The sequence below is a fragment of the Sciurus vulgaris genome (genome assembly GCF_902686455.1).
Source record: "Sciurus vulgaris genome assembly, chromosome: 5".
Classification (NCBI taxonomy): Eukaryota; Metazoa; Chordata; class Mammalia; order Rodentia; family Sciuridae; genus Sciurus; species Sciurus vulgaris.
This window is the reverse complement of record NC_136465.1, coordinates 64,979,606-65,006,505: the sequence shown is the minus strand read 5'-3', so window position 1 is coordinate 65,006,505 and position 26,900 is coordinate 64,979,606. Positions and strand designations below refer to the sequence as shown.

The 26,900-nt window shown below is 38.2% G+C and overlaps 1 protein-coding gene and 1 long non-coding RNA gene across 3 annotated transcripts in view; one reads left to right on the top strand and one right to left on the bottom strand.

Annotated features, from left to right (window-relative positions):
• The window catches only part of LOC306661357, a 107,768-nt gene that overhangs the window by 17,984 nt on the left and 62,884 nt on the right, over positions 1-26,900 (bottom strand). The gene's annotated exons all lie outside the window — the stretch shown is intronic.
• Positions 263-25,275, top strand: USP18 (ubiquitin specific peptidase 18). Of its 2 annotated transcripts, none has more exons than XM_079140675.1 (11): positions 263-422; positions 8,667-8,935; positions 10,016-10,112; positions 11,155-11,300; positions 16,107-16,186; positions 16,433-16,579; positions 17,087-17,182; positions 17,733-17,900; positions 22,775-22,906; positions 23,448-23,497; positions 24,797-25,275. In XM_079140675.1, the coding sequence occupies exons 2-11, from the start codon at positions 8,773-8,775 to the stop codon at positions 24,840-24,842; spliced, it is 1,125 nt and encodes a 374-aa protein (XP_078996801.1). In that variant the 5' UTR covers positions 263-422; positions 8,667-8,772; the 3' UTR covers positions 24,843-25,275. The 2 variants fall into 2 exon arrangements, with proteins under 2 accessions (XP_078996801.1, XP_078996802.1); XM_079140676.1 differs by having other exon boundaries at positions 282-442.

The following is a 26,900-nucleotide window of genomic DNA, read 5'->3' as shown; positions in this document are numbered from 1 at the left end:
AAACATCAGCGTGTATTCGTGGACTCAAGGACAAATGGTAGAGATTGAGAACATAGTATTTATAAATGCTGAAATACACCGCGCTGATGAGCTGGCTATAATAGGATTACTCCTTGGCCAGGTTGCCAAGTTTCCCAGGTAACCAGGATCCGCCCTCCGCCGGCGCCCAGCCACTCGCTGAGTTTCACTTTCGGTTCAGTGGAAAACGAAAGCCTAAGAACTGAGGCCAGGGGGGCGTGGCCCCGGCCGTGTGGAAACACCGCGCTCAGGCTAGCGCCTGCTAGAAGACAGGCTGACCCTGCGTGCATCGCCCAGTGGACCTGGGAAGCTCTGCTTTCCTTGCAGCGTTGGCGCGCAAAGCTCCTGTGAGACCCGGGCTTGGAATTTATCAGTGGAAGCTCGAGGCTTGCTAGGCACCTGAGGCAAGTTTGAGGCTAATTTTGTAAGTTTTCTTTCCAGGAAAGATATCCAACGGAACTCTGCTTATATGTCTCCTAGATAATTAATTTTATTTGGGCTCTACAAGTGATAATGGATGTATTCACGGCGTGCATATATTGGGCCAATGATCCTCCCCAACTGATATATTTGTTTGAACTTTTGGCTTGACTTCTTGTTTAAAAGAAATGACAAAAGCGTTGCAAGCTTGTTAAAAAAACTTCGGGGAGAATAGCGCCAAGGTTCCCAGTTATTTTGGGTTTTATCTGAAATACTCTAGTCTGTGTCTAGCATATTGCCATTTCTCATGAAATGCAAACATGAACAACTCATTAAAAATGGATTCTAAACTGGTTGGGGTGGCATCTGCCTATTGTCCCAGCTTTGGAGGTTGAGGCAGAAAAATTGCTTGCCTCTAGGAGTTTGGGACCAGCTTGGGCAGCAATACTGAGACCCTGTCTCAAAAAAAAAAAAAAAAAAAAAAAAAAATTTTAAATTTGTTTTTGCCCTTGGTTTTGAATGACAGTCATGGTGCTTAAATTGTGTTGCTGACTCGTTAATTTTGTTTTAAGGCATTTAAAGTTGGGGGCAGTTGTGTACAATTTTGCATGCTCCCCCAGCTTGGTAGTACATGAAGTTAGAGAACCAGGCAAAACCAGGTTTCCTCCTATCATGCTCTTGGCTCTTTTGCTATCTCTCTGAAGACCCTGATTGTTGTTTCTGTGGCTACTATGGGAGTAAGCCTATACAAATTATTTCCATCATTCATATTTCCTCCTCATTTTAAGAGTAACAATTTCAGGAAGGGTAGAGGGAATTTGGTTCAGTACTTTGGAGCTCCCACAACTTGTTTTTTTTTTGGTCAGAGGTTGAGTTTGGAGATTCAGCTTCCTTGAAATACATTCATTCTTTTTTCTCTGGTGGATGTCTGTTGCACCTGCGCAGTTCTTGTGAACATCCTCTACCCACTCTGCCTTTCCCCATTTTCCTTAGATCTTTAAGTTTCACTTTCCTCCCCCTTGTTGCCCTACCCACTCATCTACCCTGTGATCAGTCCCAAAACGTTGCTGTACTTTTGTGTTTTCCCTTTGATACTCCTTTGCAGGATACTGTCACTGAAAAATACAGGCTGGTCCTTTTCTAGTCGGTTTTATTAGATTTCTGTCAAAGATGATCCCAAGTACCTATTTCTAGCTGATGAAATTGTCTGCTGTCACCATTTCTCTTTTCAGCTTAACTGTAATAGGCCAAGCTTCATAAGGAACTACTGTTTATAACTGTCTTTTAAAATAGTTGGCAAGGTGTGGTGGAACATGTTTGTACTCTTAGCGACTTTCAAGGCTGAGACAGGAGGATCACAAATTTGAGTTGAGCCTCTGCATCTTAGCAAGACCTTATCTTTTTTTCTTTTTTGGTACTGGGGATTTAACCCAGGGGTGCTTTACCACTGAACTGCATCCCCAGTATTTTTTTGTTTTTTGTTTTTTGTTTTTTAAATTTTGAGATAGGGTCTTGCTAAGTTGCCGAGACTGACTTCGAACTAATGATCTTCCTTCCTCGGTGTCCTAAGTCACTGGTATTACAGGGGTGCACCACCACACCTGGCTCCTTTTCACTTTTTAGAATTTTAAGATAGGGTCTCATAAACCAGGGATGGTGGCAAACGCCTGTAATCCCAGCACCTTGGGAGGCTGAGGCAGGAGGATCCCAAGTTTGAGGCCAACCTCAGCAACTTAGTGAGACCCTTAAGCAACTTGGTGAGACCCTCTCTCAAAATTAAAAATAAAAAGAACCAAGGATGTGACTTTCAGAGGTTAAGGGTTCCTGGGTTTAATCCCCAGGACAAATTATTAAAAAAAAAAAAAAAAAAAAAAAAAAGGAAAGAAAAAAAGGAAGGAAGAAAAAAAGGGCTGGGGATGTAGCTCAGTGGTAGAGTTCTACTGGTTCAATCCCCAGTACTGCCAAAAAAAAAAAAAAAATTGATACATTATTTGCACATACTTATATAGTACCCTGTGGCAAATACTTGTATATAATATATAGTGATCAGATCAGGGTAACTGGAATATCTACCACCTCAAACATTATTTCATTATACTAGTAACATTCAAAATCCTCTTTACTGGCTATTTTGAAATGTGCAATCAATTTATTTCCATCGTAGTTACCTTACTGTGCTAGTCCTTCTGTCTAACTGAATCCTTAATTATCCTCTCTCCATTCTCCTTTCTCATCCAACTCTTCCCAGCTTCCCAGAACTGCTCTTCTGCTCTCACCTTCTGAGATCAACTTTTTTAGCTTTCACGTACAAGTGAGACATACAGTATTTGTGTTTCTGTGCACAAAGAAAGTCACTTGACATAATATTCTCTAGACTCATGTTGCCACAAGTAATGGGAATTGATTTTATCACTGAATAATGTTTTGTATAAACCACATTGTCTTTATCTGTTCATCTGTTGATGGACACGGAGGTTGATTCCATCTTTGCTGTTGTGAAAAATGCTGCCATAAACACTGGCATACAGATACCTGTTTCACATTCTGATTTCCTTTCCTTTGGAAATATACATAATAGTGGAATGACTGGATCCTCTAGTAGATCTGTTTTTAGTTTTGAGACTGCTCCTCCTTTAGTTGGTGTCTTGATTGGGAAACAAAAAATCTTGGTCTTTAGTGTAGTGCTGTTGCGGGGTTGTGGAACCTTTAAAAGGTGGGCCTGTTGGTAACTTTTTTTTTCTGGGGAGTGTGCCCTTGAAGGTGATTGTGGGACAGTTAGGTCTGATTCATTCTTCTTTTTTTATTATTTTAAAATATTTTTATTGTAAACAAATGGGATACATGTTGTTTCTGTTTGTACATGGAGTAACAGCATACCATTTGCATAATCATACATTTATATAGGGTAATGCTGTTTGATTCATTCTGTTATTTTTTTCCTTCCTCCTACCCCTCCCACCCCTCTTTTCCCTCTATACAGTCCCTCCTTCCTCCATTCTTGCCCCCCTTCCACCCCCCATTATGTGTCATCATTCGCTTATCAGCGAGATCATTCATCCTTTGGTTTTTTGAGATTGGCTTATCTCACTTAGCATGATATTCTCCAATTTCATCCATTTGCCTGCAAATGCCATAATTTTATCATTCTTCATGGTGGAGTAATATTCCATTATATATATACATTCCTCAGTTTCTTTATCCATTCATCAATTGAAGGGCATCTAGGTTGGTTCCACAATCTGGCTATTGTGAATTGAGCAGCTATGAACATTGATGTGGCTGTATCTCTGTAGTATGCTGATTTTAAGTCCTTTGGGTATAGGCCAAGGAGTGGGATAGCTAAGTCAAATGGTGGTTCCATTCCAATCTTTCTGAGGAATCTCCACACTGCTTTCCAGAGTGGCTGCACTAATTTGCAGCCCCACCAGCAATGTATGAGTGTACCTTTTTCCCCACATCCTCACCAACACCTGTTGTTGCTTGTGTTCTTGATAATCGCCATTCTAATTGGGGTGAGATGGACTCTTGATTTGCATTTCTCTTATTACTAGAGATGTTGAACATTTTTTCCTATATCTGTTGATTGCTTGTACATCTTCTTCTGTGAAGTATCTATTCATTTTCTTAGTCCATTTGTTGATTGGATTGTTTGTATTCTTGGTGTAGAGATTTTTGAGTTCTTTATAGATTCTGGAAATTAGTGATCTATCTGAAGTATGAGTGGCAAAGATTTTCTCCCACTCTGTAGGCTCTCAGTTCACATTGCTGATAGTTTCCTTTGCTGAGAGAAAGCTATTTAGTTTGAATCTATGCCAGTTATTGATTCTTGCTTTTATTTCTTGTGCTATGGGAGTGATTCGTTCTTCTTTTTTCTATTCTCACCCCTCCTTCCTTCTCTTCCTTTTACTTCTGAACTTCTATTCTTCCCTCCCCTGCTTATTGTGTGTTAACATCCTCATATCAGAGAAAACTCAGCCTGTGGTTTTTGGGGATTGGCTTATTTCACTTAGCATGATAGTCTCCAGTTCTAGCCATTTACCAGCAAAAGTCATAAAGTCATTTATTTTAAATGTACAGTGCTACTTTCAAATATGCCCTTGTAATGGATGGTAAAGACTCATCTACCTGTATAACTTATGGTTTTCAGATTTTATCTTTTATTATTTGTCATTTAATGTATGCTAGTCTTAATTTATTTGGTGCATTACTTGGTAATTTTTCAATTTTTTTCTCCTGAATATTCCGCATAATTTCACTAGGAAGCAGTTTCTTCATTCCCAAACCTGGTTTAACTTCTGCTTTTCTGTGTTAGAAGACAGGGCTTTGACACTTCACAGAAGAAGATGTACAAGCAATCAATAAACATATGAAAAAATGTTCAACATCTCTAGTAATAAGAGAAATGCAAATCAAAACCACCCTAAGATTCCATCTCACCCCAATTAGAATGGCGATTATCAAAAATACAAGCAACAGGTGTTGGCGAGGATGTGGGGAGAAAGGTACACTCATACATTGCTGGTGGGGCTGCAAATTAATGCAGCCACTATGGAAAGCAGTGTGGAGATTCCTTAGAAAACTTGGAATGGACCCTCCATTTGACCCAGCTATCCCACTCCTTGGCCTATACCCAAAGGATCTAAAATCAGCATACTACAGAGATACAGCCACATCAATGTTCATAGCTGCTCAATTCACAATAGCCAGACTATGGAACCAACCTAGATGCCCTTTAATTGACGAGTGGATAAAGAAACTGTGGTATATATACACAATGGAATATTACTCAGCCATAAAGAATGACAAAATTATGGCATTTGCAGGCAAATGGATGAAATTGGAGAATATCATGCTAAGTGAGATAAGCCAATCTCAAAAAGACAAGGGACGAATGATATTGCTAATAAGTGGAGGATGACACATAATGGGGGGGAGGGAAGGGTTAGTGTTAGGGTTAGAGTTAGGGTTAGGGAGGGGGGCAAGTATGGAGGAAGAAAGTACTGTATAGAGGGTAAAGAGGGGTGGGAGGGGTAGGGGGAAGGGGAAAAAAAATAACAGAATGAATCAAACAACATTACTGTATGTGGATTTATGATTACACAAATGGTATGCCTTTGCGCCACGTACAAACAGAGAGGCAACATGTATCCCATTTGTTTACAATAAAATAAAAAAAAAAAAAAAAAAAAAAGAAGACAGGGCTTTGTGAAAGCCCTTCTGCCTTTTCCTGAAGACTCCCCATCACAACCAGTCAAAATGAGTGCTATTGGGAGAAAAGGCAGGAAGGGAATCGTAATTGAGATTTGGTATCCACTGTGTCGGTTCTGCCTTGCCTATTGGCATTGTACTCTGTGTGCAAGAAGCATGACTTGATTCCCTTACTCCTTAGACCATTAGCCTTAACTCCAAGTTCCAATTAATTAATTAATGATATAATAAATACTTATGAAACTCCTTCAATACCAAACTAAAATATTACAAGCAATGGCATGCTCTCTACTGTTTCATTCTCCTGCATTCCCCTTGTGGTTTTCATGATCTATTTAAAAAGTTTTATACATATATATTGATGTATAAGCAATATAATGTTTCATTGAGCTTGAGTTTGAATTTAGAAAAATAATTCACATTATATATGTTATCTTCTGAGAATTGCTTTTTTTTAAGTTGTAGGTGGACACAATATCTTTATTTTATTTTTATGTAGTGCTGAGGATGGAACCCAGGGCCTTACGCATGCTAGGTGGGCACTCTACCACTGAGCCACAACCTCAGCCCCTGAGAATTGCTTTTCTGAGTTAACATTGCATTTCTAAAATTCAGCATCTTGTGATGTCACTATGGTTATTCATATTCCATGATGAATGAGTGAATAATATCCATACATTTTGTCATACAAGCAATCCTACTATGAATATTGTCATTGATGTCTCTGGGGACACATGTAAGAATTTTTCTTGCAGTCTGGGCGTGCTGCTCAGTGGCAGAGTATTTGCTTATTATGTCAAGGCCCTTGGTTTAATCCCCAGCTCTTGAAAAAACAGAAACAAAATAAACAAAAACAAAAACATTTGGAATTTTGAGATTGAGACTGAGTGGATGTCTAACTTTAAATGATGATGCCAAGTTGTTTTCCACTTGATTTTACCATTTTATGTCCCTCACGTAGTAGTATATAAAAATCCTTTTTATCCATGTTCCCTACAACACTTGATCAGAATTTTTCTGTATATATGTATTTTTAATTGACACATAAGATTATATATATTCATAGATTACAATATGATATTTCAATACATGTTTATAATGTATAATGATCAGATTCTATTAGAATTCCTTTTTGTTACCACTTGAATAGTGTAAATTGGTGTCTCATTATGGTCTTGATTTGAGTTTCCATGACTTAGTTAACCAGTTACTTTTTTATAAAATTTATATTCTGAAACACATAATTCGTCCATGTCAAGTTTGGATTTATTTATGCAAACCTGCTTATTGTCCTTTGCACATATCCACAGCCTCTTCCCCAAACTCTGACCTTTTGTGTATCCCTGCTGTGCTTCAAGATATCAAGATATCCCTTATTTCAAACCATACCTTTTCTTCTTTAAGAAGCTTAGTTCCAGACTCATCTTTCATGAAACCTGCCCTTGACAATGTCAACAGCCTTAGGTTACTTATGACTATAAGCTGGTACATGTAGCTACATGTATTAAGAATCCTAAAGTCAAATATTAAAGAGACTGAAAAAAAAAAAAGAATCTTAAATTTTTTTTTTTTTTGCATTGGGTATTGAACCCAGTACTCTTAACCAGTGAGTCAGATCCCCATCCCTTTTTATTTTTTATTTTGAGTTAGGGTCTTGCTAAGTTGCTGAGGATGACCTCAACTTGCTGGGATTACAGGTGTGCACAACCATGCCTGTCAGAACCTTGTACACTTTTACCTGGTAATTTATTTCTAAGAATCTCTCCTGAAGGTAGCAAAAGGGTCCTAGATAAATAAAAAACGATTTAGTGCCTAACGGTCAGGTGGGCAGATTTATTTGCACAGGGAAAGGAGAACCATTGAGGAAATCTTGTATATATGCCCTTGGGTGGAAAGCAGGGGACATAGAGAATACAATATGGCTATACTCTCCAGCTAAGACCTGTGGACAAGACTAAGATTATACTGGAGGAGAGAGAAGCTGCAGGCACAAGTTGAAGCCTTTTCAGAAGGAACATGATGAAATCAAAGGCACTAGGCAGTGAGAAGAGCTGGCTGTTTCCCACTTTCACATCATGCCCCTACGTGGAGATATGAGGGTATCTCCCTAGGTTGACTGCTGTGTGGCAGTGACATGCTGCTACCCAGTGGACACTTGAGGGAAGTGCAAAGTGTCATGGTATCCTTGGTTGTGAATTTGTTGTAAAACACATACGAGAACTCTCCTGGAATTGCAAGACATCCTGGGGAGAATTTACAGGTGTCAACTCTGTGTTGTCAAGAGGAGGAAATAGAGGAATTTGTAGTTTATAGGTCCTCATCCATAGCTATGGTTTTGTTGTATACTCGAACCTTTGGTTTGCATGGAGAGGTGCTCATGTGTTCTGTCAAGAACCAACACTCCTCTGGTTCTGGAGAATGTGTGTCTGCTGAAGAGGTAGTCTGAGTGGTGAACCACCACATCCACAAGTGGGACATAGCTATTCCTCACATTAGGATACAATTAGCTATTTACTTGAATAGCTCTGTGCACAAAGTGCACTAGAGCATGGGCAACACCCAGACCTTCCTGAGGACCCAGCACAGGTTTCCCAGAGGACAGAACATTTTATTGGAACTTGGATGTCTGTAGGAGTATCCCAGTAAATCAGAGGTGTGGATAGCAAGGAATTTGCTGTGAGAAGCCTTAAGTGGAAGTGACAGTTGGGGATGGGTGAGGAGCAAAGAGACACTCAGCTTCTCATCTGGTCCCTTGGTGAATGTTGCATCACTTACCAAAAGAGAATGGGGGCGGGGATTGTTCAGTGATAGGGTATGGCAGTGTACTCTGGGGAAGAACAAATGGAAACGAGGGTCAGGTGTATGTAGCCTAGTTGGTATTTCCAGCCCTGAGCTTTATGAGTCAATCTCCCTAAGTGGTTATCTCTTCTCTAAGACTTGGCTCTTTGAAATCAGAACTGATTGCATTAATATGCTTTTCTCCTGTCTTCTCTTTATCTACCTGTTGTGTGTTTTCACAGAGGCTCCATTGCACTTGGCCCATGTGAGCTCCTCCTGGAAGTTAAGTGGTGGAGTCCTGAACATCAGCCAGGCAGCCGTGGCCTAGGGATTCTTGAGTGACCATTAATGGGCAAGGTGTTTGGGTTCCTGAGGGAAACTTGCCAGTCAATCCTGGCTGAGTCTCAGCAGTGCCCAGGAGAACCCACCGTGAAGAAGGAAAAGAACAACAACATGAAGAGGGAGAGAGAACATCTAAGAGAACATTTCAGTGCCTGGGACAACCCTCATGGTCATTAGATCCTCCTATTTTTCTCTTTTTGACTTCATAGACATGCTTCACTTATTCACTATGCTCTGAAGCACCAGAGCTTTTGGTTCATGGGTCCAGATCACTTATGCCTCAGTTTCTGCATCTGTGGAATGGAGATAATGATAGTACTGAGCACAGAGGGTTGTTGGGGGATTAAGTGAGAGAATCTGTGGAAACTGCTTTCAACCACTGGTGTGACACAGTACACAGAATTAGTTTCTGTCTTTTTTGTTACCCTTTATAAGTCTGTGTGGAGTCAAAATGCTCCTGCTGATTTGGGAACAGAAATCTGTGCTTACCTGTTATCCCTGGATTTTGATGTTTTTAATGCCCTGCCTCTTATACACCAGTGCTCTTTCCCCAGGAATTCTGAGATTAGTGGTACTGCTTCCCTTTTAAATTGCTCACCTGTTGGGTCTGATGAGTCTGGTTGGGCTGGGAAAATGGAGGTTGGTTGCTAGTGGAATAGAGAAATGTTTTATCTTTTGGTTTTCTCATAGTTTAGAAATTTCTTCTGGATTTTAGCCTTTGGAGGTAAATTTAGCGTGGGTGGATCTTCCCCAAAGTTATATTCTGATTTTCTCCATTCTTGTGGTGGGGACTGGGCAAGGACCTCTCCACTGGAGTCTGACATTGACTATCTGGGCATTACTATTATCCCTGAGCCCCATGGGCAGCTATTCTGACTCAGCTGTAGAGACCAGTTTGGGAGGAACCCATGATACCCCCGTTGTGCTTTTAGTAAGTTTCTTTCCCTTTGTTCTTCCAACAACTGCTTGTGCAGAACTGCTTGTATCATTTGTCAATGAATGGTACACTATTTTGGGTGACATCTTTTTTCTAGTGGACTGATGAAATTTGTCCTGTTATTTAACTTTTCAAAGGTTCCTGCTTGATATCTTCTCTCAAATGTGTTTATAAGTTCCCTAGTGAATTCTTTGTACCTCAAGTATTTCACAGGGTTTTGTGTCCTCAGTAGATGCTGGAAAAACATTTGAGTTTTGTTAAAATCCTTTAACCGTGGTTTACTCTCAGTATTCTTTTCTTTTCCTTTAATAGGTCTGGTTGGTTTACACAACATTGGACAGACCTGTTGCCTTAATACCCTGATTCAGGTGTTCATAATGAACGTGGATTTTACAAAGATATTGAAGAGGTAAGACTATTATTCAGGCTAATTGACATGTATACTATTTTATGTTCTTAAATACTCAGTTATTCACTGTGACTTGGATTTTAGATGTCTTCTTTCAAAAGTTGTTAGAAAAAATATATGTTTTCTGCATATTCTGGACTATGCTTTAGAATTGCCTAAGAAGTACATAAAGGCTATATCCCACCTCCATTTACTCAGTTTCAGTTGGTTGGGGTTGGGGCCCAGACATTGGTACTTTAAAAAAAAATTTTTTTTTTTGTTTTAGATGGACATAATACCTTTATATTATTTATTTATTTATTTATTGATTGATTGTAGTGCTGAGGATGGAACCCAGGGTCTCACACATGCTAGGCAAGTGCTCTACTACTGAGCCACAACCCTAGCCAAACATTGGTGCTTTTTAAGACTCCTTCCTCAGGAGATTTTCAAGTTCAGACAGGATTTGCCAGTCATTGATTTGATTAAAAGAGACTTGAAACTAGACCAACATCAGAGAAACTGTTGGAGGAGCCACGTGTGTGCATAGCTAGCACACTCATTCCTTTTTTGTCGTGTGCTCTCTTCTTTTTCCCTTCATGGACACGAATTTTGAGAGATGCCTATAACTTAGGGAATCATTGCCAAAATACATGTCATCCCTTCATGTTACCCTTTCTTCCCAGGACTTAACTTAGTATTTGTCTTTTTTGTTTGAAGTGCTTCAGACTGGACATTTCACTGCTTGCCACTCATGTGGACCCAGAACCTGGCGCATCTGCCCTTCACTCTAGCATGATTGTTGGACAGGGTGGGGGTGCTGAGGCAACAGCTGTGTATTCTCAAAAGGGTATTCTGTTTGACCAATTCAGTAACATGGTGGTTCTTTACCTTAGTTACCCATTTAAATAATCTTGGCCCCACCCCCAGAATTGTGATTTAGTTTATGTGGGGAGAGGTCAGGACATGGAGATTTTTTATAAAAGTTCCCTAAGTGATTCCAGTATGTATTTTGCATGGACAACTAGGTGAAAGGAAGTTCCTGGATGCTTTTATTTGGCAGGATAACTGTGCCAAGGGGAGCAGCAGAGCAAAGAAGAAGTGTTCCCTTCCAGCTTCTTTTGCTGTTGGAGAAGATGCAAGATGGCCGGCAGAAAGCAGTGCGACCCTTGGAGTTTGCCTGCTGCCTCCAGAAGTACAATGTGCCATGTAAGACAGTCCTTTCAGTTCTGGTTCCTGTTTCTGATCAAAGAGGATGGGAGCTTGGGAGACAAGGGAGTGAGGAAAGGGGCTAATGGGCAGTGAATGAAATTAGGTCCCATGTACTTGGGGGACACCTGTAAGCCTGAAGAGAATTTGTAAGCCTGAAGCATGAGAATCCCAAGTTCCAGCTGCCCTCAGCAACTTATCAAGACCCTGTTTCAAAATAATTTAAAAAATCGCTGGGGAAATAACTCAGTGGTACAGCATTCCTGGGTTCAATCCCTAGAAACACACACATACACACATAATACACACACACACAGTCACCTAGAAGGTAACTATGTGACCCTGGACCCCTTGTTTTAAAAGTATTGGTATAGAGCTGAAAACTACTTTTACTTTTAAAAGTTTATTTTAGTGTATATTTTTTGTGAATATTACTAGTTTACTATTTTTTTTTTTTTTGTGATGGTGCTGGGGATTGAACCCAGGGCTGTGTGTGTGCAAGGCAAGCACTCTACCAACTGAACTATCCTGGTTTTCTTCTTGAATTGACATAACTACATGTTTATGGGGTAATTTGATACATTTATACATGTGTAATGAAAAAATGATGGTATTTAGCCTTTCCCTTTCCTTAAACTCTTTCCATTTCTTTGTGTTTGGAAGCTTTGAACTCCTCTCTCCTAATTGCTTATAAAGTACATAGTAAATAGTTGTCAACAATAGTCACCCTACAGTGCTCTGGAGGTTTAGGACTTAGTGCTCCTATCTAACTGTACTTTGGCACCTGCTATTCAGCATCTTCCCATCCATTCTTCTCTCTACCCTCCTATTTTCTAATGGCCACTCTTTGACTCTCTACTTCTATGAAATCAACTATTTAGTTTCCACATATAAGTGAGAATGTGTGGAACATGTCCATATATGTTTGATTCATTCCACTTAACGTGTCCTCCAATTCCATCCATGTTCCTGCAAATGACAGGATTTCATTCTTTTTAGTAACTGACTGATATTCCTTTGTGTATGGATACCTCATTTTTTCATTCATCTATCCATTGATGAACATTTAATTTGTTTCTATTTCTCGGCTACTGTGAAGAGTGCTGCAGTAAATATGAGAGTCAGATGTCTGTTTATCCAGTTGTGTATTTTTATGCCAGTACTACACTGGTTTGATTATTGCTTTAGAGTATGTTTTGAACTCAGGTATTGTAATGCTTCCAGATTTGTTCTTTTAGCTCAGGATTGCTTCAGCTCTTCAGGGTCTTTTGTGGTTCTCTATGGATCTTTGTTTTTTTCCTAGTTCTGTGAAGAATGTCATTGGTATTTTGATATGAATTTCATTGAATCTGTAGATGCATTGTGTCCTCTTCAATTTCTTTTATCAGTGTTTTATAATATTCATTGTAGTGTTAGGTCCATTTGGTCTACAGTATTTTTTTTTTTTTTTTTTTTTTGTGGTGCTGGGGATTGAACCCAGGGCCTCGCACTTGTAAGGCAAGCACTCTACCAACTGAGTTATGTCCCCAGCCCGCGTGATTTAACTCTATTGTTTGTCTGTAGGTTTTTTTGTCTGGATGATTTGTCCATTGATGAAAGTGGAGTACTGAAGTTTCCAAGTATTATTTTATTAGAGTACATCTCTCCTTTCAGTCTAAGAATGTTTGCTGTACTACTGTGCTGGGTGCATGTATATTTATAATTGTTGTATCTTCTTGTTGACTTACTTCTTTATCGTTCTATAGTTACCTTCTTTGTCTTTTTTATAGTATTTTCTTTATAGTCTGTTTTTTTTTTTTTCTGATATAAGTTAGCTACTTTGGCTTGGTTTTGGTTTCTGTTTGCATGTGCTATCTTTTCCTGTTCCTTAACTTTTAATCTGTGTGTATCTTTACAGTAAAGTGATTTTCTTGTAAATGCATATTTTTGAGCCTTATTTTAAAAAAATTATTCATCTAGTCTGGAACCTGAATATTGAGGGATTTAACCCATTTATATTCAAGGTTATTATTGATAAGTGAAGACCTACTCTTGTCATTTTGTTAAAAATTTTTGGTTGTTTTATGTATTTATTGCTCCTTTATTCCTTTCTTGTCCATTCTCATTGTTAGGTGGTTTTTCTGTTTTGATAGGGTGTGATTCTCTTCTCATTTTCTTTTGTGTTCCTGCTTGACTGTTGAGTTTTGTACTTTTGTGTATTTTTGTGATGGTGGTCCTCATTCTTTCTCTTCTGCAGCACTCCCTAAGTCAGTCTGGTGATGAATTCCCTTAGTTATTAACTTGGGAACTCTGTTTCTTCTTCATTTCTGAAGGATATTTCTGCTGGGTATAGTATGCTTGGTTGATAATTTTTGTTGTTTCACGATTTCTCTCCTGCTTTAGGGAGGATCTTTTTGATCAAATTTATTAGGACTCTTTTAAGTTTCCTGAACCTGAATATCTGTATCTGTTCCTAAGATTTAGAATGTTTTCATTGATTATTTCATTGAATAGATTTATTATGCCTTTTCCCTTTTCATTTTTTTTAACCCCTTTGGTACTAAGGAATTGAAACCAGGGCGCTTAGCCAATGAGTCACATCCCTGAGTTCTTTTTATTTGTTTATTAAGCTTTATTTTGAGACAGGGTGTCACTAAATTTCTTAGGGTCTTGTTAAGTTGCTGAGGCTAGCCTTGAATTGTGATCCTCCTGCCTCAGCCTCCCAAGGGAGGCTGGAATTACAGGTGTGCTTCACCACCCCTGGCTCTTTCTCATCTCTTGTAGCACCCACTGTATGAATATTAGCTTGTTTATACGTGTCCCATATATCCTATTGGCTTTTTTAGTTCTTTAAATTTTGCTTTTTCATTTCATTTCATTTCTTTTTTTTTTTTTTCTTTTCCCCAAAGACCTGTCTTCAAGCTTGGATATTCTTTCTTTTGCCTGATCAGTTCTGCTATTGAGTATCTCAATTATATATGTATTTGTTGAATTTTTAGCACTACAGATTATGAATGATTCTTTTTATTATTTCTTTGTGAAATTTCTCATTAATGTCATGAATTAATATCATGAATTGTCTTTGTAGTTTTCATTGAATTGTCTGTCTGTATTCTCTTGAATCTCTGTAAGTTTCCTTAAAAATCATTCTTTGGAATTCTTTGTCAGGTAATTTATTGATTTCCTTTTCTTCAAGATCTGTTAATACCTGGAGAATTATTATGTTCCTTTGGAGATATTATGTTACCTTGTTTCTGCATGCTTTTCTTTCCCACATGTTGGAATTTATGCATATAGTGGGTCAGTTGTCTCTATAATAGTGAATATCCTTATTTCACACTTAGAGGAAAAACTCAACTTCTCCCCTTAAGTATATCAGCTCTGAGTTTTCCACACATGGTCTTTATTGAGTTTTCTTTTTTTGCCCCCTTTTTCATTGCTTTTACAGTGGAATAGATTTATGGAGGCCCTCACTTTATCATTTCAGATGTATTCTTTCCTTCCTTTAGCCTTCCATGGCAGTTTGTACACTTTAGGGAATTTTCTTTGAATTATGATTATTTAGATACCTGTCCTCCATTAGAATAGAGGCTTCTTGGTGACAGAAATTTTACTTAGCATGTCTAGTGCATTGTAATGTTAAGTATGTTGTGGTATAGGCAGGTAACTCTATATTTCTTAGATGAATGGGGACTCTTGGTTGTGGGATGACCAGATGAGGGTAAATTGTCTTCAAATGGCAACACGATCTAATTTCCTTTACATCCAGTGTCAGCTCTGAGGTAGAACATACTTCTTCTGTACATAAATCCTAGAAAGCATCAGTTTAACCCTACTAATAGATTGTTTCTCTTTGAGTTTGGGGTTCACTGCATTGGTATGTATATTAATCAATCTATTCAACTAATATGTAATGTTCACTGATTGGGTACCAGGTATTGTAGTGTTGCTGTGCATAAGGAAACAAGGCTGAAAGAGCCATTGCTTCCATGAAACTTAAAGTTTAGAGGCAAGACAGACCCCCAAACCAAACACAAACCAATACAAACCAAACAATGTGAAGTACAAGTTGTGATAAGTATTATGAAAGAAAAAAAATATTGTTTGGGTGGAAGATTTTAGCTAGTTTAAAATAACCACCTTTCTTGCAGTATCTGCATTTTGGTACTTATCCATCTTTTTATAAAATGGCCCTCAAGTGTGTTTTTCATTTTCTTTAACTTCCTAGTTCTCCGTTTAACAATACCCTTAAATTCACTTATATCTACCTTACCTTTGCTTATAAAACAGATATAGACCTCACTGCTTGATTCCTGCTTCCTCTTATCCATCATCATCTGACCATAAGATGGTCCTTTCCTTCCTTGTCTTCCCAGGAACCTATGGGAAAACCTAGGTCAGATACAGATATTGGGAAAGTGCTCAATTCTTAGGGAATTTAATAAGAAAACACATCAAGAGTCAGAGAAATGAAAAGGCCTTAGGAGTATAATCAGAGAATTGGCTTTGTTTAGACATAGGAGAGAGTTATTGGTTCTATCTAGCTGGGCCCCCTAGTGACAGTAGATGTAGACAGTGAAATTTTGGTCATGTAATGGTTGGACTATGTCTTAAATTTTTAGAGGATCTGTCAAAAATCAATATGAAACTTACTTTTCAATTTTTGTGTACCTAATATGTAGTGCAAACTTAGCCTTTTGGGGAGTGGGAGAAGGCTAGGAAAAGGTGAAGTGGTGACTATTCATGGGCATCTTGGTAGCTAGGACACAAGGGCGTGAGTAGTCTCCAGGGATCTTGCTAATTGTGCTCTTCCTTCTTTTTGGCCAGTGTTTGTCCAGCATGATGCTGCTCAGCTGTACCTCACAGTCTGGAACCTAATTAAGGACCAAATCACTGATGTGGATTTGGTAAGATCCTGGAACGAGAGAACTCAGAGGTTTGGGATAATACTCATGTAACTCATTCAACTATGTTTATGTAAGATGGGAATAAAAGAGTTAATTCATTTAAAATCCTATCACAGTTCCTAATATAATTACTCTTTTGTACCTTTATGTGTAAGAACTTTAGTGGCTACCCTTTCTGTCTTTGGGATCCAACTTCTGATAATTGGCCTGAGATGGTGTAGACTGCTCTCTTCCTTTCTCTTGCAGGTAGAGAGGCTGCAGGACCTATACATGATCCGGATGAAGGAGTCCTTGATTTGTCTAGACTGTAGCAAGGAGAGTAGCAGAAATAGCAGCATGATCACTCTCCCTCTTTCTCTTTTTGATATGGACTCAAAGCCCCTGCAAACACTGGTGAGAAACTTTTCTTGGTGAATTTGCACACCCCAGTGTTGCCAATGCTGTGCTTCTTTTATCTTCCTTCAGCTTTCTGTTTTATTTCTGTGGCTTTGTTTAAGTACTCCTTTGATTTGGCAGAATTAATTAATTAATTAAAAAATTTCTCTCTTACTTCCACTTTACTCAAAATGTTTTCTTAAACGTGCCCCTCCTGGGCTGGGGATGTAGCTCAGTTGGTAGAGGGCTTGCCTTGCATGCACAAGGCCCTGGGTTCAATCCCTGCACCACACACCAAACAAACAAACAAACAAAAAAAATGTCCCTCCCATTTTATTTCTCCAAATAGTGGAATCTTTATTCTTTTTGAGACCCTGCTGAATATACCACACTGGGCCAGACATTCAGGGGAGCTTGGAGAAAACTGGACACAAATCTTGAATCCCCACCATAAGGGTGTGGGGAATTGGTCTCTCTATGGAAAATACCAACATTGCTTTTTCCTTGTTCTCCTTGGTGGGACAGGAAGATGCCCTACGCTGTTTCTTCCAGCCCATGGAGTTATCCAATAACGGCAAGTGCTTCTGTGAGAACTGTGGGAAAAGGACACGTAGCAAACAGGTACCTACTTCTTAAAATCAGATACTTCACTAGTCTGAGTTTGCCTCTAGTGGATTTCCTGATACCATCTTTCCAGACCCCCTGAGGGCATCTCATGCCGATTGAGGAGGAAATTTGGATTAGGCTAGTATCTGGGATCCTAGGACTTCTGATTTCCATAGCTGTAGATGTGGCTTGTCAGATCACATCACTGAGAGACAGAGCCTTTTAAGGAAAAGAAAAGATCCAAGAGAAGTGGGAAGGATTTTCTCCTCAAAGTTAGACGAGCTTCCTAGAGCAGACTCCATAGTTTCTCTGGCTTCAGGGACCTGTGAAGAACTGTGGGACCGCTGGTGCCTTCTGTGGAAGGTGTGCAGTGGTGTGGCAGTCAAGTGTCACATGACTCTTGAAGGAACTCAACAGATTTAGTGAAATGGAGCCTCTAACTCTGTGTTATATCATGCTGCATTCATCTTTTGGGGAAGAACATTCTACCAGCCTTGATATTTTTCTGAATCTTCCCATTTCAAATGCTTTAGGACTTTACTCCACAGTGATTTTGCTTTTTCAGGTCTTGAAACTGACCCATTTGCCCCAAACCTTGACCATCCACCTCATGCGATTCTCCATCATGAATTCACGGACAAAAAAGATCTGCCACTCACTGTATTTCCCCCAGAGCTTAGATTTCAGTCAGATTCTTCTGACTGAGCAAGACCTCAGTGATGCCAAGGAACAGGTGAGATGTTTCTTTCCATTATACATCAATCTTATTAGGCACCACAGCCTCCCTGGACCCCTCAGCTGCTAGAAGTCACCTACTCAGAAGTTCTTTAGTCCACATCAGTGGCCAGGTGAATGGAGCAGCTCAGTTAGTGAGCTGTGTCGTTCTCTGTGTCATTCTCTTATCTGACAAATCTTGTCTTCTGCTGCCATGCTGGGATATCCAAAGGGAGGAAAACCCAACCATAGCTTGATGTGATTCATGGATGCATACATAGTTTCAAGACACACTGATTTTTTTAAACAATATTTTAATGTGGTCTTAAGGAATCATGGTGTTTTATTATCACCTCACTGTTACTACCAGCCTTTGCTGTTGATAATGACTTTTATTTTCTTTTAAAATTAAAAAAAACTTTCTTATTTCTAAATGTTGTGTCTGTACTCAAATGCCTCAAAGCACTGAGGGAAAGAATTCATAATTCAGTTCTTGACTTTTAATTTTACAATGCATGTGTTGATGAGCCCCACACAAATCTGTCTTGATCCCTGCATCAGATGGTCAGATTTCATACTTTTTAAAAAATGTGATTCCATTTACAGCTCTGTAGATCTATGTGTATTCTTGGATGACGCTTGATCTCTAGTTTTCATTTGTCATAACCTCTAATAAAATTTGCATTATGTGAAAAAAATAACGTGTGGAATAGGTACAAATGCATAAGTGCAACTAAACTTTGTTATTAAAACAGCCAAGGCCTACTTTGAGGGTAATAAAGTAGCAAGCTGGTTGGACCAGATTTAATCAGAGAAAAGTTTCATTTAGTTGTCATGATATAAGAGTTTATTTGGGAAATGCTAAGAAAAGTGACATAAGTATCCTTTCTTCATAGGTTTGAAATACTCCATTTAACAAATTTTACATTTCCACATATATGAGTCTATTTTTAGAACATTGTTGCTTTTACATTTTGTTTGTCTATTCATGCTTAGGAACCATGATATTTAAAAAATTAAGACCGTAAGTCAGATGCTGTGGCCCATACCCATAATCCAGCTTCTCAGAAGGTTGAGGCAGGAGGATTGCAAGTTTGAGGTCAGACTGGGTGACTTAGTGAGATACGGTCTCAAAAGGACCCTGGTTCAATTCCCAGTACTGAAAAAAAATTAAGGATTGAAAATATGTTATATGATTTCTTAACCTCTTCAGGGTATCTGTACCTCATACCTCATTTTTTTCTCTCCTTCCAGTTTTTCTTGTTTCTTCCTGCCTAGTCTGCCTGATGAATTATATATAAATTTTCTTCTGCTTAAAAAAGACTTTGTTAGCCAGGTGCCATGGTGCATGCCTATAATCCCAGTGGCTCAGGAGGCTGAGGCAGGAGGATCATGAATTCAAAGCCAGTCTCAGCAACAGCAAGATGCTAAGCAACTTGGTGAGACCCTGTCTTTAAATAAAAAATACAAAATAGGGCTGGGGATGTTGCTCGTGGTTGAGTGCTCCTATGTTCAACCTCTGGTACCCCCGCACCCCCCCCCCAAAAAAAAACCACTTTGTTATTAAAAATTTCAGATACATACCAGAGAACTGAGGAATATATTCACATGTATCCATTAAACAGCTTAAACCACTTCAGAAACTCATGGTTAGTCTTGATCTGTCACCATCTTCATCCTCTTCTTTTACCTCACCCTTTACTGGACCATTTTGAAGCAAATCCCAGACATCATTTGCTAAATATTTATGACAATTTCATTGTCTCTCTAAAGAGTAAGCTCTGTGTTTCTAAATATAGCTAATTCCTTAACATTTTCAAATATCTAGCCAGTGTTCCAATTTCTTCTTTAATTTGTGTGGTTTGTTTGAATCTAGATCCAAACCAGGTCTATGTTTGCATTTGGATTCCGTTTCCTTCCTCCATCTCTTCCTTCTTGTTAAATTTATTTTAGGTTTTTTCTGCTTTTTTTTTCTTGTAATTTATTTTGTTGAATTTTTTAATTATATAATTGGCTGGTTGGTATAATTTAACATATTCCTCTAAACTCTACTATTTCTTGTGAACTGATCATCAAATCCAGGAACTGCTCTGAATTTCAAAAAAAGTTAAATGAAGAGTCCTTAAGTGAAAGAAGTAAAGAATAATCAGGGCCCTCCATTTTGGGTGAATTAGCCTCACTTGCTCTGCTCTCACAGGTTAGGGGTGTTTAAATGATTGTGGAGAAACTAGACTGAAGTGTTCCTTTTTTTTTAAGAAGTACTTTATAGAAAATGCAATTTTATTTATTTTTTAAAAATTTGAGTTATTAATTGATTTTTTTATATGCTACTTTAATTTTAATAAAACAATTCCATATTATGTATAGCAAGTCCTTCTACTCATTGTTGATCAAATTTTAGAAATATTTGAATTAGTTAATTGATTTTAAAATGACAAATAAAAATTGTATGTTTATGGTGTACAACATGATGTTTTGATATATGTATACATTGTGGAATGATTAGGTTAAACAAATTAACATCTCCATCACCACATGTATTTATTTTTTTGTGGTGAGAATATTTAAAATCTATTTTTAATTTTTTTTGTGTGGTACAGGGGATTTACAGAAGCATTCTACTACTGAGCTGCATCCCTTGCCATTTTTATTTTTGAGTCAGTGTCATGCTAAGTTGCCCAGGCTGCCCTTGAACTTGTGATCCTCCTTTCTCAGTCTTTCAAGTAGCTAGGATTATAGATGTGTGCCACCATGCCCAGCCTAAAATCTATTTTTTAAAGCAAATTTGCAGTTTATAATACATTACCGTTAATTATAGTTACTATACTGTACAGTAGATTTCCAGAACTTATAAACTATAATGGAAACTTTGTACTCTGTTACCAACCTCTTCCCATTCCCCTCTCCAGCTCCTAGTTAACACTATTCTACTCTACTTCTGTGAGTTTGACTTTTTTAGATAGAAGAACATGTTGACTAATGTGGAGATACTGCTCACAATCAAAACTCTCATCAGTATTCCTTTTTATGGAGAATTATCTCTTTTTTTGATTTTCTAAGATTTTGAAGGAGTGGAATAATGGATGCTTTTGGGCTTTTTCCCTAAAACTTTCTGTGATATTCCATGTTATTGATGATATCCATAAAAAAATCAACATACCCTAGGTTTCTCTCATAGGGTTTCTTTCTCCATTGCTAGATTGTTTTTTGCCTGTTGGTTTAGCTGATACTAAACTGATAATAGTTTTAGTTCTATTCCTTCTTCTCTCCATTTTTTGAAGATCAACTCATTAATTCTCATGGATTTAATAATTGTCTCAAACTGAAGGCTTCAGAGTTCATATCTTCTGTTCAGTTTTTTTCCTTGGTCTCCACACCTCCTTATTTAGTATTTTCACAGAAAAATCACAGTCCCCAAATTCATTGTCCTTAATTTCAAACAGCTCTGTTTATAGTATCAACATTTACTGAATTTCCAAGCCAGAAATCTGGGATTCATTCTTATAATGCCTCCCATGCCCCTACCTAATCCAATCAGTTACAAAGTACCTTTAGTTATTTGTGCCTAATTTTGCACAAATATGTCCCTTCATTTCTACCTTCACTCTTACCTTCTTTAGTATGAACTGGGTTTCAACCTGCCTCTTCTATTTATGTTTTGTCCTTGGGTAAATTATCTTCTGTCCCTGAGCTCAGATTGTACCTCTGTTAGATAGGGCATATACTAGTACCTGCTTCAGAGTGTTGTTTATTCAATGAAATAATTTATGTAAAAACTTAACCAAGTGCATACTAAATGCCAAAGGATTAATAAGGATTAGCTAATAAGGATTATTATCACTAATGACTATCGCTGATAGTAATCATTCAAGTTATTACCATTTCTTCCTTGCTTTGTTGTAGTTTTAAAATTTATTTCATTGACTTCCTATCACACTTGAACTTTCTATTCATTTATTTCAAAGTACATTGTTTTCAGAAAAATAAATCTGATTATGTTGTTTCTTTCCTTAAAATGGTCTGAATGTTCTTCCTCATTCATGGGATAAAGTTCTAATTCTTTTCTTAAATTTTGAGATAGGGTCTCACTAAATTTTCCAGGGTGACCTTGAATTTGAGATTGATACCTGGGATTAGAGGATAAAGTTCTAATTCCTAATTTGGCTTATGAAGACTATTCATTTTCTCAATATTCTGTACTCTGTTAAGCTGTTGAATCTTTGCAGTTTCTGGGTCTGCATTAAAAAAAAAATACTGCTTTCCAATAACTAGTTTGCAGATCTATCCATCTTTTAAGGTCAGTTAAAATATGTCTTCTCTAGAGAACTTTCCCTAGCCCCTTAGGCCTTCCTTAGCTGTTCATTCCTTTTCCTTTTTTTTTTTTTTTTTTTTTTTTAGGGCAAAAATTGAGTCTTCCCAAATTCCTTGTATAAATACTGTCTTTTGTGGGGTGAGGTACCGGGAATTGAACTCTCGGTACTTGACCACCGAGCCACATCTCTAGCCCTATTTTGTATTTTATTGAGAAACAGGGTCTCACTGAGTTGCTTAGTGCCTCGCTTTTGCTGAGGCTGGCTTTGAACTTGAAATCCTACTGCCTCAGCCTCCTAAGCTGCTGGGATTACAGGCATATGCCACTGTGCTGGGCTGTAAATATACATATATATATTTTTATAAGACATGCCATTATAATTCTGGTTTATATACTTGTTCTTCCATTAACTGTGAGATTTTTGAGGTTAAGGACTTTTTCCTAGTACCTTTGAAGTACCATTGCCTGACACAGAGTAGGTACTGAATAAATGTATGATGACATAATATTTCCTCTCTGAAGACTGGGGTTAGAAAAAGAGAGGTGGTAGGTGAATTATTTTATGCTTTGTCTTCTTCCAGTCTGAAGGACAGTTTGAACTCTTTGCTGTGATTGCCCACGTGGGGATGGCTGACTTTGGTCATTACTGTGCCTATATCCGGAATTCTGTGGATGGAAAATGGTTCTGCTTCAATGACTCCCATGTTTCTTGGGTGAGAAACAGCACCGAAAATTATCTCTTACCCTGAATTAGCCACCTGTAGTAATTTCTGAGATCTACCTGAATCCTCATGGTTAAGACATAGTATGGTATTGTATGATATTGTTCTTTGAGTGTGTGTGTTGGGAGGGGGTGTGATTGGGGGGTTATGAAGTTCAAAACCCTTTTCTGCATGAAATCCCTATCTGATTTATAGCTCTGTAAATCTCTGTAAGAGACCACTACCTCAGTGTCTAGGTTTCTGGTGCTGTAGGCTCCTTGCTCTGTAGCTTCTTGCTCTGTGGGAACTTCTGTAAAGCAAGAACAGTTACAAATATATAAGTTAGAACTCTGGGATAAGCATGACCAAGTTCAAGCAGAGGGATGAGGCTATTAAAAAAGACTTCATTATGCATGGCACCCTATCATTAGATGCTCCAGGCTCTTGGGGGTCACTAGGGGTGGGTTTGTCTAGAGGAGTGAAAGAGGGAAAAATTGCAGCGTTCTGTGGCTATTAGGCAGCCAGTGGCTGACTTCTGTTTATGTACTTCTAGGTGTCCTGGGAAGACATTCAGTGTACCTATGGAAATCATAACTATCGCTGGTAAGAGAAGTATCTGGGTGATGGAAACCTGATGAACTTAGAACACAGGGTTTTTAGAGCTGTATGAGACTTGTGAACTCACCTGCTGCTTATGTTCTGATGGCTCTCCAGGGACTAACCATTCAGCCTCATCTTTCACCACCCATCATCTCTACACCAAGGTGTTCTCATAATTTAGACTCCAGTAATATTCAAATATAAGTGACTATGTCTGCCATCTTCGCCTTCTAACTACACATATTCAGTTTCTGGAATGCATTTCCCTCTCCTGATTTATCATCTGGGCAAACTCCCCCTCATGTTTCAACACTCATGTCTTTTTCTGCTCTTCAAAGTCTTTACAGATTGACCTGAGTAAATTTGTAGGGGCTTCTTGTATGCTCTCATTGCATCTTGAGCATACCTCCATCGTAGCAGGAATCACACTGGTTTTAAATTGTTTCAATACATAACTTTCTTTCACATTAGACCATGTACTCTTTGTGGGGGAGAAAGATCACTTTTTTCATATTTATTTGTCTTGTATAGTGCCTTGCATTTAATAAGTATCAATTAATACTTTTTAAATTGATAACTATGGCAAGAAGGGAAGCTTTTATTTTATCAAGTTAAAACAGAGAGACTGTAAGTTTTTCCAGCTGAGTTTCTGGATTAAGAGTGACAGTGTATACCAGAGATTACATTGGAGATGATTTTCAGTTGCAAAGATAGGTTCTATTGTTTGAAAATAACAAAATTAGGTGCAATTTGTTTGAAAGCCTCTTTCAACCTTCTGCTTTTCATCTTTCTCTTCTAAGCTATCTTTCTTACATGTCCAGTCTTTGTCAATTTTTTTGTTGTTATTGATTGATCTATGATTTAGATTAAGGGTTGTCAAACTTACTCTGTGAAGGAACAAAGAGAAAATATTTAGGCTTTATGGGCCATAGTCACTGTTTCAACTACTTAACTCTGCCCTTGTAGCACAAAAGAGGCCACAGACAGTACATGAGTGAATGAATTTAATTGACTGTGCTCCGCTTACATTTATTTGCAAAAACAGGGTTGGATTTGACTCATGGTTCCATAATTTGTCAACATCTGATTTAGATATTAACTAATAGCAAATTAGTGGTTATTTCCCACCAGATCACTATTTTGTTCCTCTCTGAGGAGATGGATAGGTAGATGATGGATAGATGAAGGTTTGATTCAACACCTTAAAAAATTTACTGATGCTTGTCTTATCTATGCAGTAGTAACATCATTTCACTGTCAACATTCATTTTGCTACTCTGATGCATTTTCTCTTCTTTCTAGGCAGGAAACAGCATATCTTCTGGTTTACATGAAGACTGAGGCCTAATAGATATATTCAGTATCTTCAGAGATTGACAGACAATCATTTTCCTTTCCTGTTCTTGAATCTGTTGACTCTCCTAAGAGATTTTGTAATGAAAAGAGGCATCACTTTCAGACTGTATAGTTACCCATTATTTATAATTGGTGACAGGGGACAGGTTATTGCTATGATTTAGATGTGGTTTGTCTCTCAAAGGTTCTTGTACTGGAGGCCTGGTCCCTTATATGGCAGTGTTGAGGTGGTGGAAACTTTTTAAGGGTAGGGGCCTTAAGGGTAGTAGTTCCATCCGTTCTCCCCTTCTGTATGCTGATGGTTCCCTTTCACTTCTCCACCATGTTCTGATGCAGCCAGGGGTTTATTGCCAGCTTGCTGACACCATGCTGATTAGAACTTCCAGTCACCCAAATGTGAGCCAAATAAATGTCTTTACAAAGTATTCAGTCTCATGTATTTTGTTACAGCAACAGGAAATATACTAGCACAATTATCATAATATTTAACAGCGAAACTGCACAGGTCAGAATCAGTCAGAATGTGTACTTTTTACCTGTAGATCCTGGCTACAACGCTAGATAAGGATTATCAAGTGCTCCCTGCTTTGAAAGGGATTAACTCTTTAGTTGAGGGATTGTGGGGAGTCCAAATATTCCCATGAAGGAAAACACTGGTAGTTGGTGGTAGTTGGATGGCAAGGGGCAGTGGTAGGGAAGTATTTCAATATTTTACAACCGATGGGAACATACTGGTTTGTACTGACTGAATATCAATTCCATTTACAATTTGTTACTCATATTTAATTTTCAAATATGTATTGATCACCTGTTCGCCATAAGATAATGTACCTGACACAATAAAGTTCTTTCCCTCAAAAGGAGTTTGCAGCTTAATTGGGGATAAGGATACTGAAAGTTTGTGTTACAGGAATTCAAAGGAAAGTTAATTCACTTCTTTGTGGAGATATGGGAGAAGACTTCATACTGGAAAGAGGTTAGGTTGAAGAACAATCCATTTACAGGGAAAGCATACTCAAGGCATTGTTGATAAAAGGCCATACTCAAGGTTTGAAAAAATCCACAAACCTGGGTTCCCTACACAAAGGAAAAAGTTGTGATAGGAAGGTAGGTGAAGCTAAGAATGTGGGGCACTCAAACTAGCTAATAAATTTGTTTCAAATTTGACAGGAAATGAAGAATTGAAGTGGCTAAAAAAGAGTGATCGTTAGTTGTGTTCTGGTAATATCTGATTCTTAGGGGGCTGGCGATACGGATGAGAGAAAGGTATGGTAGTGGAATGGAAAGACATTCATAGTCCCCAGAGCCATTTTGGAGGAAAAATGGATGTGGGAGGTGGGAGGATGGTAGAGTCTAATACCAACCTAGAAGGTGAGCAGGGTGGGTGTTAATATACTCATTTTATTGATGAATCAGTTGAGACGTTCACATGCTTAATGATTTGTTCAAGATTCATACAGTGACAGTGGCAGACCTGAAACTTAAACATAAAATATGGGTGATATTTAAAAAATGTACATATTTTTTAGTTGTTGATGGACCTTTATTTATTTATTCATATGCAGTGCTGAGAACCAAACCCAGTGTTTTACATATGCTAGGCAAGTGCTGTACCACTGAACCACAATCCCAGCCCAAATATGGGTGATTTTTAAAATCATTTTTATTTTTATTGCCTAAAAAAGATCAGTCATGCAAGCATAAATTTTCATTGCAAAGTCTTCAATGAATCCCCTCCTCAGAACTAAGCAGTGTTAATCAGGTGTGTATTAGTTTCTTAGGGTGGTCCTAACAAATTACCATGAACTAGGTTGCTGAAAACAATGGAAATTTATGGTCTCATAGTTCAGGAGGTTAGAATCGCAAATCAAGGTATCCATAGGATTGACCCCTTGAGGCTCAGAAGGAGAATCTGTTCTATGCCTCCTTCCTAGTTTCTGGTGGTATAACTTACTCTAACTAGTATCCCATTCTTGTGGTTGTACACAACGTAGTTTTACTGGTGGAGTATTTGTGTATGAACATAGGAAAGTTAGGTCCAATTAATTCT

Coding starts and splice junctions, on each gene's coding strand:
- USP18 (XM_079140675.1), top strand. CDS start 8,773: ATGGGCAAGGTGTTTGGGTTCCTGAGGGAAACTTGCCAGTCAATCCTG. Junction 11,301..16,106: donor CCAGAAGTACAATGTGCCAT/GTAAGACAGTCC, acceptor CTTTTTGGCCAG/TGTTTGTCCAGCATGATGCT. Junction 22,907..23,447: donor ATGACTCCCATGTTTCTTGG/GTGAGAAACAGC, acceptor ATGTACTTCTAG/GTGTCCTGGGAAGACATTCA.